The 17,274-nt window shown below is 41.4% G+C and overlaps 1 protein-coding gene and 1 non-coding gene across 8 annotated transcripts in view; one reads left to right on the top strand and one right to left on the bottom strand.

Moving 5' to 3' along the window:
- Positions 1 to 17,274, bottom strand: part of ATG13 (autophagy related 13) — a 23,346-nt gene extending 6,072 nt beyond the window's left edge. For 2 of the 7 annotated variants that reach the window (XM_065882575.1, XM_065882577.1), the window contains exons 1-10: positions 17,206 to 17,274; positions 16,159 to 16,239; positions 15,656 to 15,775; positions 11,057 to 11,103; positions 9,414 to 9,554; positions 6,126 to 6,166; positions 5,083 to 5,179; positions 4,679 to 4,777; positions 3,774 to 3,867; positions 124 to 234 (exon numbers count right to left, since the gene is read on the bottom strand). In XM_065882575.1, coding sequence (XP_065738647.1) covers positions 124 to 234; positions 3,774 to 3,867; positions 4,679 to 4,777; positions 5,083 to 5,179; positions 6,126 to 6,166; positions 9,414 to 9,554; positions 11,057 to 11,103; positions 15,656 to 15,775; positions 16,159 to 16,239; positions 17,206 to 17,274 — 900 coding nt within the window. Of the gene's footprint in view, positions 1 to 123; positions 235 to 991; positions 1,091 to 3,773; positions 3,868 to 4,678; positions 4,778 to 5,082; positions 5,180 to 6,125; positions 6,167 to 9,413; positions 9,555 to 11,056; positions 11,104 to 15,655; positions 15,776 to 16,158; positions 16,240 to 17,205 lie in introns of all 7 variants that reach the window. The other 5 variants (XM_065882578.1, XM_065882580.1, XM_065882573.1 and 2 more) reach the window with 4 other exon arrangements.
- TRNAG-CCC (transfer RNA glycine (anticodon CCC)) lies at positions 14,637 to 14,709 on the top strand. The gene has a single exon. It is a non-coding gene; the product is annotated as a tRNA-Gly (tRNA).

Below are 17,274 nucleotides of genomic sequence, written 5' to 3'. Positions count from 1 at the left end.
ATCTTAGTCCTCCAAAGCTACAGAAGAGCTTTGAACACTGGTGTCTCAAGAGGCCCTTCAAATGTGTCAGGGCAGGGGAGGCAGCATAGGAACCCCTAGTGTCCTCCCCATCTTTAAAGATACCTGGTAAGGGTGTGTGGTGTTTAAGCCGGCAGCAAACACGGCTGGACAACCCAGGTCAGCTGATCCAACGCCCAGGGCAGCAGGCTGACAGGAAAGGCGAGAGCTTGAGAGCTAAGCAAGAGAAAAACAAAGAAGGGCAGAGGAAAGGAGGAGGAAAAAATAGGCAATCCTAGAGTATGACTAATGATCGAGATCGGCAGAGAGGTAAGGAATGGATCCCAGCCCACATCCTCATGGTGCGGGGGGCCTGATGTAAGGGTTAAAGACAGACCAGGCCGTTACTCTGTAAATAAGAAAGCAGACTTGTTTGCAGTGGGATTGAGATTCCCAGCTCTGTGCCTTCCAAAAGCCTCAAATGAGTTCCTTGCGCCCCCTTTTCCCAGGGGCTCAGCTAACTGTTTCAGTTTCCACCCCAGTAGATCTGTAGAGCACAAGCCTGGGCAGAACTCGGAGCCAAAGTCATCGGTTTTTCCCAGGTCATTCTATTTTCTCCTTTGACCTTGAGGTCCCTTTGAAACAGAAGCAGTCTTCTCTAATCACACCCTCCATCACCACTGGGTTTGGGAGGGTTCCTATTTATACTGAAAAAGAAAGAAAACCATTCTTGGATGGTTTATTTGGAAAAAAAGATATAAGCAACTCCATGTATTTTTCACATCAATGGTAGGAGGAGGGGCAAATGACAAATCCTATTTTGGGCTGCTGTGCTATGGCTGCATACTGTTAAAAATCAATTACCATGCCTCAAAATAACCCATAGAAAACTTGGGGATATTTAAATAGCTATACCTTGTCCTTTATTTACAGTTTTTAAATAAAAAGATACCGTCTGATTATATATACCCCCTTCTTCCCAGTATGGACTCACTTGATGGGAAAAGGCCAGTCCTGCCATGGGGACCCTCAGAGTGTCCGTCACCACAGGAGTAGGGGTCTGAAAATGTGCCTTTGTGACAGTAAACACACACTGTGCACAGATACACACAGAGACAGGAGAAACAAGAGAAGAAAAAAGAAAAGGGACTTGAGAAAGACGTGAAAAAACTCTGGAAAGGGCAGTTGCAATAGAGGCTGAAATGTACAATGAAGTCAGGAGGGAAGCAGGGAGAGAGCTGCGTGACTGCCTTTGGAAAAGGACCGCTTGGAAGGATGTGAAGAAGAGATGTTTATCCCTGGTGCTCTCCCTGACGAGCAGGTGGAAAACAAAGCTGAGTTGAGCTGCTATGACTTGGCGAAATCTGAACCAAGCATTAGTCTGTCTTTAGTCAAAAGAAGGTGGAAGTTAGAGAACAGCTTCCAATAGGAAGGTCCTGAGAACAGACACAAGTTGTGCTAAGCAGGAATGAGGACACTGAGGTCAAGATGTTAGACTGAAAGCCTTTTTCTGGGGACTCAGGATCTGCGGGCTCAGATTTAAACAGTTGACGTTTGTTGGCTGGAACTTTAAAATGCTCAGATACCCAGCTGCAAACTTTCCTACATAATCTCAGGGAAGATGAGTTGGGGTGTGCAGGTGTAGGCATCAGGATGTGTGTGTGCACGCTCTTACAGTCCCTGACGGTGTAGGAGAACTTCATGGAGTAAAAGCTAGGGCATTTTCAAAACTCATGATTTCAAAGCTAATTATGGGTATGATGATAGTTTTGGGTCTTGCTGTTCCATCTTTAAGTCTCACCAATTAGCTAATTAACGCCTAGAAATGGAGGTAGGACCTTAAGTCACAGTAGCAGGTTCAGGGTCACAACTATTTCTTGACTCAACTCTGTGCCCAAATGACACAATGATCCTTATTTTGTTGGGCGGGGGGGAACCCAGCTCATTAACATGTATTTACTGGATTCTAGCAAAAGCTCAAATAGAAGTTGTTGAACAATTATGCAATTCCCTAGGTTAAACCAAGGAAGAAACTATTTCAATATTTACAGGAACAAGGAGACCAGATGGCATATGATTTTTCTCTCTCTGTTCTACCATCAAGGTTCTAAATGAGTATTTCTGCACCAAACTGTACTGGTCTTGATTACAGGTACTCAGGGAGAAGTGACAAGGTTCACCCATGGGGTGCTCAGTATTGATGAGATCTTGACGTGATCTACTTTTAAACTGTAAGAAGACACAACTGATACCATGAAAAATACAGACTCTCCTTACGCAGGTTAACAAACTTTTTTGCAAACATCAGGTACAGAAACTACTTAACTTCCCTTTACTTTTGGGGTCAGGTCGAATTTCCACCGTATCAGAGAAAAAGACAAACTGATTTGTTAAGGCCCAGACTCACCATGCCTCATATCTCCCAAGTTTATATACTGTTTATGAATTTATCACGTGTAAAACAAAACTGTTTAATGAACATTACATGACATATTCACATTCTGATGATCTTAAAAAACAATCTACTCACTAATGTGCACTAGTAAGAAAGTGGGCTCTCCCCCCCTTTTTTGGTCAGGATTGTTCCATGTCAGCAAGCATACCAGAAGCTACCCCCTCCCAGAGCAATGGCGACATCCATGCCTACATATACTAGTAGGTGGAGGGAAAAAACCATTTCCACACCCCCAAACCAAACTGTCTAGGTACCTTTACAACAAGAATCTCTTTAACTCTAAACTGGGACAACAGAAATAGTAGTGATCCATGGATTTTGTAAAGTGCTTCACATACCAGTTAGCTTTTGTGCTTAACTTCTGCTTTTAAAACAAATTAAAACTATAATTTTAATCCAATACCTAACAACCCAGGATATAATAAATTAAAATTTTTTCTTAATTAAGAAAACATAGAAAATAAAAATGTATGGATAGCTACTTAATTTGTTGGGTCCCCCAAGTCAGATGGTGAAAAGGGATAATCTGGGCTAATTTCAAGGAAAGTAGAACTGACTGATGTCTAGAACCATCTAACATGAAAGCAAAGAGGAAGGAAATAATACAGATGATGGGCAGGCAATGGGTAGAAGATGAAGACTTGGGGTGGAAGGGAAGAAATGTGCCCCTGAAATTCAGTCAGCTGGCAAAAATGATTCCTTATCTGAAGCAGTCTCAGTACCACATACATCATACACTTCTTTGTGAGAAGTTCTCACATTGTTTGGACACTGTGTTTACTGAAACTGGATTTGACACTGAAGATGGACTCGAGTGGAAAAGTTAATGGTTAAAAATGTTCAGAGAGGGAATGCAGATAGGCAGATATCTGTGTAACTATTAAGAAAAACTGCACAGCTGGTGTCTTACTGGCATTTTATGCTAAATTATCATTGGCTCCTTTTGTGCTCCTTCCATTATGAGGAACCACATTTACCACTTCAAAGAAGAAGTAGCTACCAAATTAACAAGTGTAGGTTAGAGTACCTCTCTGGTACCAGAACACATTTCTGATTTTCTGTGACTGATTTTCTAGGGAATTTTCAGATGTCCCAGGAAGGTAAAGGTTACATGTAATCTTGCAGGTTAAGAATGATTACAGACTAGAAACACTGCAATATTACCAGTTGGATAAGAAGGCTCTCCTTCACCCCTCAAAATAACCTCCTTGAAATAATCACCATCACCACCAAGAGACTGTATCTAAATTTTGACACCATTTCATAAGGCCCATATATGTACCAAATAACTACTGCCACCCCAGATCCTGTTTCCCCCTACCTGGGATGGAGGGGAGGTGGAAAAAGAGGTGGTGCACACTTCTTGAGAATCTTCCACAGAAGGATATGTTACTCCAGTGTCCTCACCAGCGGTTCTATGGTGAGTGGAAAAGAAATCATGAACTGACTGATGGCAGTCAATTTCAGAAAGGATACAAAGAGAGGTCAGATATGGATGCAAGTTGTGACATGAACTGTTTCAGGCAGAGTTCCTAATGGCAAGAGAGGTATGTTGAATCCTTGATAATTTCAAACATTTCCAGAAAGCAGCATCTAGAGGTTGACAATGGCTTTTTTTTTTTTTTAATCCAAACATTTTACCTGACATATCATTTGAGAGGATTTTCTTAAGCCTGGCCAGTGTTGTGACCAAGAATTATCAGCAATAGAGAATGCAGTGAAACAAAAGTCTAGACTCTAAAGACAAAACCTATCCAACTTCATGAGTCCTTTATAGAAAGGGAGTATCTCTCCTGATACAAATCTATTCCAATCTCTAGAAAATTCTGTTATCTGGGATCTAGGTCTGGAGATATTTGATTCTGATGTATAAAACTGCATTGTGCCAGCCAATGGTGACCTGAAAACCATTTAATTTGCAAAGGACATTCTACAAATTACTGCCACTCTCACAGTCTCGAAGTAAAATCAAATCAAAAGTCAAATCACTACTGTCCAGATCCAAACTATGCAAGAATCTTCTGAGACCTGGTCCACCCTGAGTCTTGGTATACCTTATAGGCAGCAGCAAGAATGAAAGCTGGCCACTCCGCTTCTCTCCACATGGCGTCTCCATCAGTGCCCCCTGCCTATCAGTGAGTGCTGATAAAGGTGCTCTATGGACCTGTGCAAGATGGATGCTTCTGCCTAGCTGCAGTTTGGGGAAGTGTTTTTCACATTCCTCACCTGTAATTGCAGGGATGCATGGGCGAGGAGCTGGGATAGGGACGGTCCACAAAGTGATCAATAATAATCCCCATGATAGGTGGGGTCCTCTCAAAGTGCCTGTAATGCAGTAAGCAGATTGCCGTATTTGTTAGAATGCCTTGTCAAGTCCCCCTGAAGTCCTCAGAGAGCCCCTTGCCTCTTATCTATTGGCAGGAACCACAGAGCCTTAACTACTACATCCCTAAATATAAACCACAAATTTTACATTGGCTCTGGGACACTCAGATTCTCCAATCTGGAAGAAGGGTTCTCTCAATTCAGCAATGGAGAAGCTGAATTGTAGGCTCAGCCACAAGGTTTGGAGGAAAACAACTTTAATATCTTTAGAAGAGTTCTATTGGATTCCAAAGCTCTTTCCTCACCTGGTGGACATGAATGCCAAGTTAATTCTGTAAGCACAAGAAAGAGTGATGGTGCCCACAGGGGTACCCACTGTCCCAACACGAACTGTCTGGAAACCTAGGAAAAGAGATAAATAATTAGGTTTTTCCAGAGAATACTTACAGTACCCACAGTCTGTCTTTCCCTGAACCACTTAGCCTGTTGTACAATCTCTGGCATTACCCACTTAGCACCCTGAGTGCAGCAGCCTCAATTTCATACATACGTGTATGTGTGTATATATATATATATTTTTTTTTTCAATTTATTCTATATTGACCTAATATTGCCAGGGGAAACAGCATTCTATTTCCAGATAAAACTACCTTCAAAGAGGTAAAATGATGATTAGTCCTAAAGCTTGAACAAGTCCTAACCAACCCTGTCCAGATGTGCTACTAAGACAGCAAAGGGGCACAGGGAGTTTCTCACACAAACACCTCAATTTATGAAGTAAATGCACTCCCACCCAAGTTGCCACCCCAGAACTAAATATAGAAAAGAGTCAGAGTGTTACAATAAAGTTTTCCTGGTGTTCTTGGTTTCATTTCCAATTTTTCAAAATTGTTGATGCTCATCAGAGACATTTAACATGCTCATTGTAGAAAATTAGGAAAACAGACAGTCGTATAAAGCAGGGGTCCCCAACCCCTATGAGACCGGGCCACAGAGCAGGAGGTGAGTGGCGGGCAAGCGACTGAAGCTTCATCTGCCACTCCCCATCACTAGTATCACACCCACTTCCGTGGAAAAATTGTCTTCCACAAAACCGGTCCCTGGTGCCAAAAGGTTGGGGACCGCTGGTATAAAGAGTAAGAAAGAATACTGAGTTACTGGAATTTTTGGGAAAATTATTCACTCATTCCCTGGTGGCTCTTTGGACCACCTATCTGTCTTTTCCTTACTTGTATCACTCATACTAAAATCACAAGCTATGTATTATTACAGGCAGCATCCAAGCATATCTCTGAAGTCAGGAGAGCTCTTAACAATACTACAAATGTTTTTCAACCTTGATACATACCTTCTCCTAAGCCATTCAGCTGAACTTCCCCAAAATATATTCTGTAGGGAAGCAAGAAAAAAAAATGTTACCTGATTCTTTATTCTAAGGGCCTACATACCAAACACCGAGAAACAAAATAAACAAAACCAACCCTTCTTTTCTTATCTGCATGAACATCTCTCCTAATGGTGCAATATTGCTACCACTTGATTAAGCTGTAGACATGGGCATGTAGATGGAGAGGACTGGTTAAGAAATTAGGAGAACAGGGACTCCCCTAGTGGCACAGTGGTTAAGAATCCGCCTGCCAATGCAGGGGACACGGCTCTGAGCCCTGGTTGGGAAGATCCCACATGCCGCGGAGCAACTAAGCCCGCGCACTGCAACGAAGAATAGCCCCCTGCTCACCACAACTAGAGAAAGCTGGCGCACAGCAACGAAGACCCAACGCAGCCAAAAAGAAATTAATTAGTTAATTAAAAGAAAAAAAAAAGGATCAGTTAGTAAATATTTTATGCTTGTGGGCCACATAGTTTGTAGCAACTACTCAGCTTTGCTGTTATACTGCAAAAGTAACCATTGATAATAGGTAAACGAATGGAGTGGCTATGTTGTAAGACAATCTTATTTATAAAAACAAGGGACTTCCCTGGTGGTCCAGTGGAAAAGAATCTGCCTTCCAATGCAGGGGATGCGGGTTCAATACCTGGTTGGGGAACTAAGATCCCACATGCCGCGGGGCAACTAAGCCTGTGCGCCACAACTTCTAAGCTCACGTGCCTCAACTAGACAGCCTGTGTGCCCCAAACTACAGAGCCCACGCGCTCTGGAGTCTGTGCGCCACAACTAGAGAGAGAAAACCTGCATGCCACAACTAGAGAGAAGCCCACATGCCGCAATGAAGAGCCCGCGTGTCACAATGAAAGATCCCGCATGCCTCAACGAAGATCCCATGTGCCACAACTGAGACCCGATACAGCCAAAAAAGAAAAATAAATACATAAATTAAAAAATATATATTAAAAAATAAAAGCAAGCAAAGGGTCTGCTGACCATAGTGTGCTGACTCCTGCCATGAAGTAACACACGAATGATGTTAATAAACTGTCGCCAAAGGAGACTTTGCTAGGTACCCTGTGACAAAAGCTGACCATCAGCTCGCTACTCATCTGAGTATTGGTACAGTGCTTTAAATAATCTGGTTATGTTCCACTTTTTCTTGGTTACATTCTTTATGACACTCAGGGGCTAAGCAGAAGTTTTCTTCACAGATAGTACACAATAGAACTTTCATGCAGTCTTGATGAACAACAAATTCAGAATGATTTTTGATAACAATGTAGTTTCACAGTGAAATTGTCAGATCTACAGGATCAGGGGAAAAATGACAGTACAGCAAAACAAACAAACGAACAAAAAACCAAGACAAGACTATTGTTTAACGGTCTAAGGCTATACTGTTAACCTGTCACCAATAGTACAAAAAGGAAAAAAAGAGCTAAATCTACCTCTGACATAACGTACTTCTCTATGGTTTAAGCTACAGCTATTTGTATCCAAAAAGCAATCCTAAATGATAAGCAATCAGTGAGCAATAAATACTGTATTACGCCAGAGATACAATGAAGACTTGAAACACAGGTATGAAAAGGACCAGGAGTCCTAGTTAACTAAGCTGATGACCAGTAGTGTAACATGGCTACTTACAGAAGAACCAAAGTGAAGGAAACTTAGCATAGGTAAATGGGAAATAAGAGTTAGAAAGGAATCTATTATATCTAAATAAAAGTCTAATAATTTTCAAATGGAATACTCATCCTGAAACCTGGGAAAACAACAAAAATGTATTAAAGACTTGGAAAAACAAATATAGGTAGGGTTGCTGGATTATTTCAACAGAACTAGTTAAGTCTCTAATCCTTGGTCCTTCCATCCTGCTATACTAATTCTTCTAAATATCAGCTCTAGAGACTTCCCTGGTGGCACAGTGGTTAAGAATCCACCTGCCAATGCAGGGGACACGGGTTCAAGCCCTGGTCCGGGAAGATGCCACATGCCACAGAGCAACTAAGCCCATATGCCACAACTACTGAGCCTGCACTCTAGAGCCCATGAGCCACAACTACTGAGCCTGTGTGCCACAACTACTGAAGCCCACGTGCCTAGAGTCCGTGCTCCGCAACAAGAGAAGCCACCACAATGAGAAGCCCGTGCACCGCAACAAAGGGTAGCCCCTGCTCGCCGCAACTAGAGAAAGCCCATGCGCAGCAACAAAGACCCAAGGCAGGCGAAAATAAATAAATCACTTAGTTAAAATAAATAAAATAAAGATCAGCTCTATAAATAAATGTAAGCCAAAGGCTAAAACCCATGGCTCATCACTAATATGAAACAGACTCTTGGATGATTTAGGAACCCTTGACTTTCCATGCTCTGCTCTCACACTTTGCTACACATCCTCCTCACCACCGCTCTGGTCCATTTGACAATCTGAGTACAGCTCATTTCCACCCCCCATTTCTGTTCCTTGCCATCTGCGGTACACCCCACCTGGAATGATCATGCTCCCTCACTTCCAACAGATGAAATTTTCACTGCCTCAAGGTCTAGCTGGAATGCTACTTCCTCCATGAAGCCTGTCTTGATTCTCCCACCCAGAACAAACTCTTTCTTCCTGTGTTTTCACAGCACTTTTTTTCCTGACACTGCTATGCAAATTCTGCTTTTTACTGTGACTATGCATGTACCAAACCATTTCCCCCATTAGATTAGAAACACCAGTACGGCTGGGCCTCTGTATAGTTCTTCCTTGGGCCTACCACAATGCTTGCCTCAAAAAAGCACTCAAATATATGTTGATGTGAAATACTACAAGGAAAATACTCAAAGAACTGTTAACCAGTTCTTTATATCCACAGACAACTAATTAAAAACACAATGAATTAGCAGTTTGTTACACAAAAAGTTTTAATCTAACTCTGGAATATAGAACATTGTGGAGTCTTCCCAGGATAGCCTGTTTTTCAAAGTCTTAACTTCCTTTTCCAGAAATGAGATATATATCAGTAGGACTTCAAAATCCATTCTACAGGAGTCATGACTGTGTACAAACAAAAGAATAACGAACTTGGTTGCTTTGCAAAAAGCTGAGGTTCAGAAGGGAGAATAGATAGACAATCATAGTAAAGCTACAGCATCAACTATCCAAACGTCTGTCTAAAAACTAATCATGGAATACCTGAATGCTGGTCAGACGATGTGCAAAATGATGAGGCCGATGAGTGAATCATGAAGGTGACTGCTTACCTATACAATATGACATATTCATGCCCTTGTTTCCTGGACAGTCTGTAAGCTGGTGTCACCCTAGTTATAGCAAGGAGAGACTTCAGTAGCAACGACAGTCTGTTGTACACGGCATAGGAAACTTTGATTTCTTTATCACACCTGAGGAGCAAAGACACTATCAGCATTCTCCTACTCCACTAATGAAAAACAAAGAACAGAAATGCAATGAATAGAGATGTTAGTTATGTTCCATCTAGCTACTGAGATTAATTTGTTAGCATTAGAATATATATATAAAATTGAATCACTTTGCTGTACACTAGAAACTAATACAACATTGAATATCAACTATACTTCAATTTAAAAAATCTAAAAAAAAATCTGTTAGCATTATTCATAAATTCTGATAGAATATAATCTGATTTGCAGTCTAAATAACCTTTCACAGAGTATTACAGTCAACAGAGATAGTCACAAATTAAGTGCTGGAACTGTATAAGATTAAATTTATTATTAAAACATGTTCTGGGGCTTCCCTGGTGGCGCAGTGGTTGAGAGTCCGCCTGCCGATGCAGGGGACACAGGTTCGTGCCCCGGTCCGGGAAGATCCCACATGCCGTGGAGCAGCTGGGCCCGTGAGCCATGGCCGTTGAGCCTGCGTGTCTGGAGCCTGTGCTCCGCAACAGGAGAGGCCACAACAGTGAGAGGCCCACATACCGCAAAAAACAAAACAAAACAAAAACGTGTTCTGAACTAACGTTGTAGTTAGAGTTCTTTGTCAGTTTATCAACAGATTGTTGAAGCTAGCCAAAGTTTCACTTTCTCATGCACTACACAAAGGCAGGTGGGCACCAAAAGGTACCCAATATATTTTTTTTCTAGCTTTGAAGCAGTTATCTTTCTAAGAAATAAAGCAACACCCTTAAAAACAGTAATTCAATATTGCAATTGTATTACTAAAGGTGCAAACAATTTCAATGTACTATCTTACGAGCAGTTTACCTCTATACATCTAACAGGAACTCTGGAGAAGTGTTTGGTACTAAAATTTTGGACTATAACTTGGCAGTTGCTTTCTATTTAAGAAAGAAAAATAATGCCCATACCACTCATACTTATTAATAAGATTTTTCTTCTGATGTGTTGCTATTTCCTCAATTTTCCTATATATTCTTTTTGAAAACTAAAGCTTTGGGCAGGAAGTAAGCTAATCTGCCCTGAAAGAAGAAAATGGAGGGGGAAAATAACATGCATTTCCAATCCGTGACCAACACAGCATGTCTAAAGGAGTAGTGAGGGGAAATCTTATTGGATGTCTGCCACATAGAAAACAGACAAAACAGAGTAGTCATGTTACAGGAGCTCAAGGGATTTAATCAGAGAACTATCTGTACTCTGGGAAAACAACAAATCCTTTTTCAGCTTTCTCTCTGCTCCTCTCCCAGTGGTGTCTGAGTCTCTCTGGACTGACACTCCCTCTGAAGGTCATCTCTGTGCCTGGGCTGGAAGCCAAGCATGAAGCAAACTGTAGCAAAGACCTATTGGCTCTGTTAAGTGGTCAGAACACTCTCCATGACTGGTACAAAGCCCTGCTTTTCACATGATGTCGTGCACTTTATCCTCAGCTACCACAACGAAGGACCCTAAAACAGACCACTTACTTTTCATTCATTTCCAGACACCAGATTTCTAGCTCCATGGAATCTCCCTGTAGATGGAACAATTCAAAGATATTTCAGTTTTTTTTTAATCTTTTTCCTTATTATAAAGCACTATACAGTCACTATAAAAATATTAGAAAGTATAAATAAGCAAAAAGAAGAGACATCAACTTATAATCCAATCAGTGATTTTTCTTTCTTTTTTTTTCCAATCAGTGATTTTTCTAAATAAAAGTGAGATCATACTATATATACTATTTTTATCACTTTTTAAAAAAAATTTATTTATTTATTTTTTGGCTGCATTGGGTTTTTGTTGCTGCACACGGTCTAAGCCCCTATCACTTTTTATCAATAAATACAACATAGAATTTTCCTTATAATTAAAAATTCTAGTTGACTTCCCAGTGGCACAGTGGTTAAGAATCCAGCTGCCAATGCAGGGGACACAGATTCAAGCCCTGGTCCGGGAAACTCCCACATGCCGCGGAGCAACTAAGCCCGTGAGCCACAACTACTGCGCCTGCGCTCTAGAGTCTGCAAGCCACAACTACTGAAGCCCACGCACCTAGAGCCCAGGCTCCGCAACAAGAGAAGCCACTGCAGTGAGAAGCCCACACACCACAACGAAGAATAGCACCCGCTTACCACAACTAGAGCAAGCCCACACACAGCAATGAAGACCCAACACAGCCAAAAATTAAATAAATAAAATTTAAAATTTGACATTATTTTTAATGGCTGTGTAGTATTCCAACATATGACAATTATTTTATCCAATCAGTACCCCCATACTTGGACATACAGCTTGTTTCTAAATTTTTACTACTACAAACACTGTGATAAACAGACTTGAGACTAAAATTCTGTATGCATCCTGAATTCTGTATGCATCCTGAATTAGTTTCTTAAGGTAAATTTCCAGAATTAGAATTGTTGGATCAAAGAATATTCATGCTTCTAAGACTTTTGCTATGTATGTCCAAATTGCTCTTCAGAAAGGCCAACACTTCAAATCATGGAGAGAGCCTTTCCCTCCAATTCTATAGAGGATATTTTTAGGTGATACTCACAGTTAAATATCTTAACAAGCTCCTTACTTAAAAGTCTTTTTAGCTATTTGATGTCTTTAGCCAAACTGTTCAGTCTCTCTATGTGTTACTCTGAACAGACTTAGTCTAGTGGGTGGGAAAGAAAAAGAAAAGACCAAAGCCAGAATCCCTTAACCCTGTAACATTCCTGTGTGTCATTTAGTGAGATGGATAGTCACATACTTTTGAACACAAGTAATCTTTTTACAAATCAGCTGTAAGAGGGCCATTCTTTTAGGTTTGGGAATAAACTCGGGTTAGTTTGCGGAGTAGAGATTTTTTACTTGTTCTAGATCAAATTTAAATATGTATTCTTAATATATATCCTTTTCATCACAGTGTCATCTCTAAATGACATGATGAATTTTGAATCCACCCCCCCCCAAAAAAAAAATCAAGGGATGACTGGACAGTAGGAAGTATCCAAGATAAATTGGTGTGGTTTCTCTAGGATAATCACAACCGTTTAGAATAGGATTACACAGATGCCTGAGAGAGGAAAGAGTTCTTCCAGGGATTCCTTTTGGACTCCCTATGGATCGCTAAGAAAAATAATCCACAGTATAAATTGGTAATTCAATAAAGAAAAATACGAAGTTTTGTTTTATTTGGTGCTTAAGGTTGCCATGGAATAAGTACTGACATCATTCGTTCAACAAAATTGAGAGCCTACTGTGTGCCATCCCGGGCACTGTGCCATGCAGAGAGATGATTATTTATTTATATCCTGCCTCATTTCAAAAAGAATTTTTTTTTTAAATTTATTTTTGGTTGCGTTGGGTCTTCGTTGCTGTGTGTGGACTTTCTCGAGTTGTGGCAGGCAGGGACTACCCTTTGTTGCAGCGCGCAGGCTTCTCATTGCAGTGGCTTCTCTTGTTGCAGAGCACAGGCTCTAGTCACGCAGGCTTCAGTAGTTGCAGCATGCGGGCCCGGTAGTTGCAGCGTGTGGGCTCAGTGGTTGCAGCACACGGGCTCTAGGGTGCACGGGCTTCAGTAGTTGTGGCTCACGGGCTCTAGAGTGCAGGCTCAGTAGCTGTGGTGCACAGGCTTAATTGCTCCATGGCATGTGGGATCTTCCTGGACCAGGGCTCGAACCCATGTCCCCTGCATTGGCAGGTGGATTCTTAACCGCTGCGCCACCAGGGAAGTCCCTCAAAAAGAACTGAAGAGGGCTTCCCTGGTGGCGCAGTGGTTGAGAGTCCGCCTTCCGATGCAGGGGACGCGGGTTCGTGACCCGGTCCGGGAGGATCCCACATCCCGCAGAGCGGCTGGGCCCGTGAGCCATGGCCACTGAGCCTGCGCTCCACAATTGGAGAGGCCCGCGTACCGCAAAAAAAAAAAAAAAAAAAAAAAAAAAAGAACTGAAGAACTACACAGATAAATAAGATGTGGCAAAGCTGCTGACCTCAAGAATAAAAGTGCAGGGACTTTTGGTTAAGAATCTGCCTTCTAATGCAGCGGACGTGGGTTCGATCCCTGGTTAGGGAAGTAAGATCCCACAAGCCGCAGAATAACTAGGCCCGTGTCCCTCAACTAGAGAGAAGCCCGCGCACTGCAACAAAAGATCCCACATGCCATGATGAAGATCCCAAGTGCTGCAACTAAGACCCGACACAGCCAAAAAAAAAAAAAGGATAGTATGAACAGGAACATGTAATGATCACCCACCATATGTTATGTAGGGTAATTTACAAGTAAGAATGAAATGAGGAAATATTATAGCTCTGCAAGACTGTGAAGTGTCATGTTACTTTGGTGGTGTTAGGGGAGGTGGGGTTAAGTAATTCGGCCAAAGTTGCTCAGCTAGGATCTGAATTTGGGTCTGTATAGCTCCAAACTCATTTGCCTTTTATTATACCATGCACCCTCACAATCCTGTAGTGGATATCGATTAATAAACATGAAAGCAAGAATATTTGCCTCAATCCTAGCATGGAATAAGGTGAACAAAAACACATTAAAAAAACCCCACAATACAGCAAGTTATACTCTGGAAAGAAATGTAAAGAAAACACACAGGAAATCTAAAGAGGGTTTAGAAAGGGAGATCCTCTAGAGCAGCGGTCCCCAATCTTTTTGACACCAGGGACCGGTTTCATGGAAGACAATTTTTCCATGGGGGGAGGGTGGTGTGGATGATGATGGTTCAGGAGGTAATGCGCGTGACGGGGGGATAGTTCAAGGCAGTGTATACGAGCAATGGTTCACACGTTAATGACAGCGATGGGGAGCGGCAGATGAAGCTTCACTTGCTCGCCCACTGCTCACCTGCTGCTGTGCAGCCCAGGGGTTGGGGACCCCTGCTCTAGGGCATATAAGTCTTGAAGGATAAGTAGAAACATATCACATATAGATGATATATATGAAGATGAGGGTGAAGAGTCTATTCCAAGTTGTTGGAAAAATAGGTACAAAAACTACAACCTCCTCAGAGAATAATGAGGTGATCAGAGAGGGAAGGAGCAGGAATAAGGCTGAGTTGGGGGACTTTCCTGATGGTCCAGTGGCTAAGACTCTGCACTCCCAATGCAGTGGGCCCAGGTTCGATCCCTGGTCAGGGAACTAGATCCCACATGCCACAACTAAAAAATGATCCCGCATGCCACAACTAAGACCCAACACAACCAAATAAATAAGTATTTTTTTTAAAAAAAGGCTGAGTTGGAACCAGAGTGTGAAGAGCTTTGAGTGCCTAGTTAAGACACCGTCCTGGTGGAGGGAAGGGAACCCTCCTACACTGTTGGTGGGAATGTAAATTGGTACAGCCACTATGGAGAACAGTATGGATTTTCCTCAAAAAACTAAAAATAGAGCTACCATATGACCCTGCAATCCCACTCCTGGGCATATATCCAGAGAAAAACATGGTCCGAAAAGATACATGCACCCGAATGTTCTTTGCAGCACTGTTTACAGTAGCCAAGCATGGAAGCAACCTAAATGTCCAATGACAGAGGAGTGGATAAAGAAGATGTGGTACATATATACAATGGAATATTACCCAGCAATTAAAAAGAATGAAATAATGCCATTTGCAGCAACATGGATGGACCTAGAGACTGTCATACTGAGTGAAGTAAGTCAGAAAGAGAAAGAGAAATATCCTGTGATATCCCTTATATGCAGAATCTAAAAAGAAATATACAAATGAATTTATTTACAAAACAGAAACAGACTCACAGACTTAGAGAATGAACTTATGGTTACCGGGGGTGGAAGGATGGGGGGAAGGGGTAGTTAGGGAGTTTGGGATCGACATGTACACACTGCTATATTTAAAATGGACAACCAACAAGGACCTACTGTATAGCACAGGGAACTCTGCTCAATGTTATGTGGCAGCCTGGATAGGAGGGGAGTTTGTGGGAGAATGGATAGATGTTATATGTATGGCTGAGTCCCTTTGCTGTGCACCTGAAACCATCACAACACTGTTAATCAGCTATACTTCAGTATAAAATAAAAAGTTAAAAAAAAAAAGAAGACACCCTTCTGGCCATAACCTTACCTCAGAAGTCTTGAGTGAGATCTCCACACACATAGACCTCCCGATGGCAGGCAGCTGCCCTGCCAGCGCCTTCTTTGCTTCATGTGTAACCTCTGGGATGTCTTTGATTGCTAAATTGAACTAGAAAACAAAAGGAACTTTGTGTTAAACACTCACAAGGAACATTATGGAAACATAAAGTAGTAAGATTGGATGCTGAGCAAAGCAGGCATTGCTCTTGACTGATTAAGGACATTCATTTACTTCTCCCTTCCCCATAAGATATCTTGCATCAAAGCCCCAAAACTCAGGTTGAAAAAGCTTTTCACAGCAGAAAGCCAAAAAACAAATACATCAGACTAACACTGACGAAGAACATACTTTCCAAGTGAATGGATCAAATGGAATTAGGTATTTTAATGTTATGATTTAGTAATACTAGAAATAGCATTATTTATTACTACACGGTGATTCCTTGTGACAAACACCATAGTATATCCCTTAACAAACAATTGGAATTTTACCCAGTCTGAACCCGTTGGGGAAGAAGATGAACGAGTACAAATCTTCTCGCCCAGTCGAGCCTGGACAATCACTTGGACAGTCTAAAAAAAGCAAACAAAAAATCAAAGATAAAAAGTTAAAACAAATTGATCTGGCTCCTAATCAGGGTTAAAACCCTCCCAATGCGGGATTTAAAAGATGCCAATGATCATAACTATACTTCAGGAAAGGGTAGGATTTAAAACCTTCAAGAACAGGTAGGAAAAAAACATGGCACAAGAATAATACTGTAAATATTCCTGAGGGCACAGTGTCAACCAATTAGAGAAATTACAATTTGAGGCTTGTAATCTATAATATTCTCACATGGCAGAAGGAAAGTTGCACATGATGGCTCTGACTTTCATAGAAAAACAAGTCCAACCATAGGTTTAAATATTCACTGCCATACACTTATGTAATCATAGTTGATTTAAACCAAGGATTCCACAATTATTCATATGACTTGGCCCATATGGCAAAAGTCTTCCAACTAATTTTACAACCAGAATCTACCGCATGGATTATTCTTACATAGCAATGGTTGAGAGGAAGGAGTGAGAGTGGTGGAAATGATTTTTAGATTTAGGAAAATATGCCTTCTAAAGCATTCAAAATTCAGTTTTAATTCTTCATTTACCCAGAAGGGAACAATAAGTGAAAGTGAGACATTTCAGAGGTTGTTGATGCTTACGGAAAGATGCCCAAACTGCTGTCCATTCCAGTCCGCAGTCTTTGTTCCCACCCCAAGGGAACACACTGTGCCAATAACCTGGCATAATAAGTTTGACATTTCTGCAAACAGGCTTGCAAAAAAAATTTTTTTTGAACAAGTAGCTGAGGAAAATTGGAAGCTACTTTTTAGTTACACCCCCAGTACCGCCCCCAAATTTCACAGTTTGGTTTACAACAGACAGAAGTATCCCTTAAAATGGGCAAGCTGCAAGCTGTTATGCTATATTTCCAAAAAGGGAGAAGCACGGAAGTTATTTCTAACAGTTCTAGGCTCAAGAGAATGGATATAGTACCTTGAGGGCAAAAAACTTAATGAACTTGTCCAGGTCCTTTCTGTCCTGGGAATTGAGATCAGTTTCCAT

Source organism: Phocoena phocoena, chromosome 8, assembly GCF_963924675.1.
Source record: "Phocoena phocoena chromosome 8, mPhoPho1.1, whole genome shotgun sequence".
NCBI classification, from domain to species: Eukaryota; Metazoa; Chordata; class Mammalia; order Artiodactyla; family Phocoenidae; genus Phocoena; species Phocoena phocoena.
This window is presented reverse-complemented; position numbering and strand designations above follow the sequence as displayed.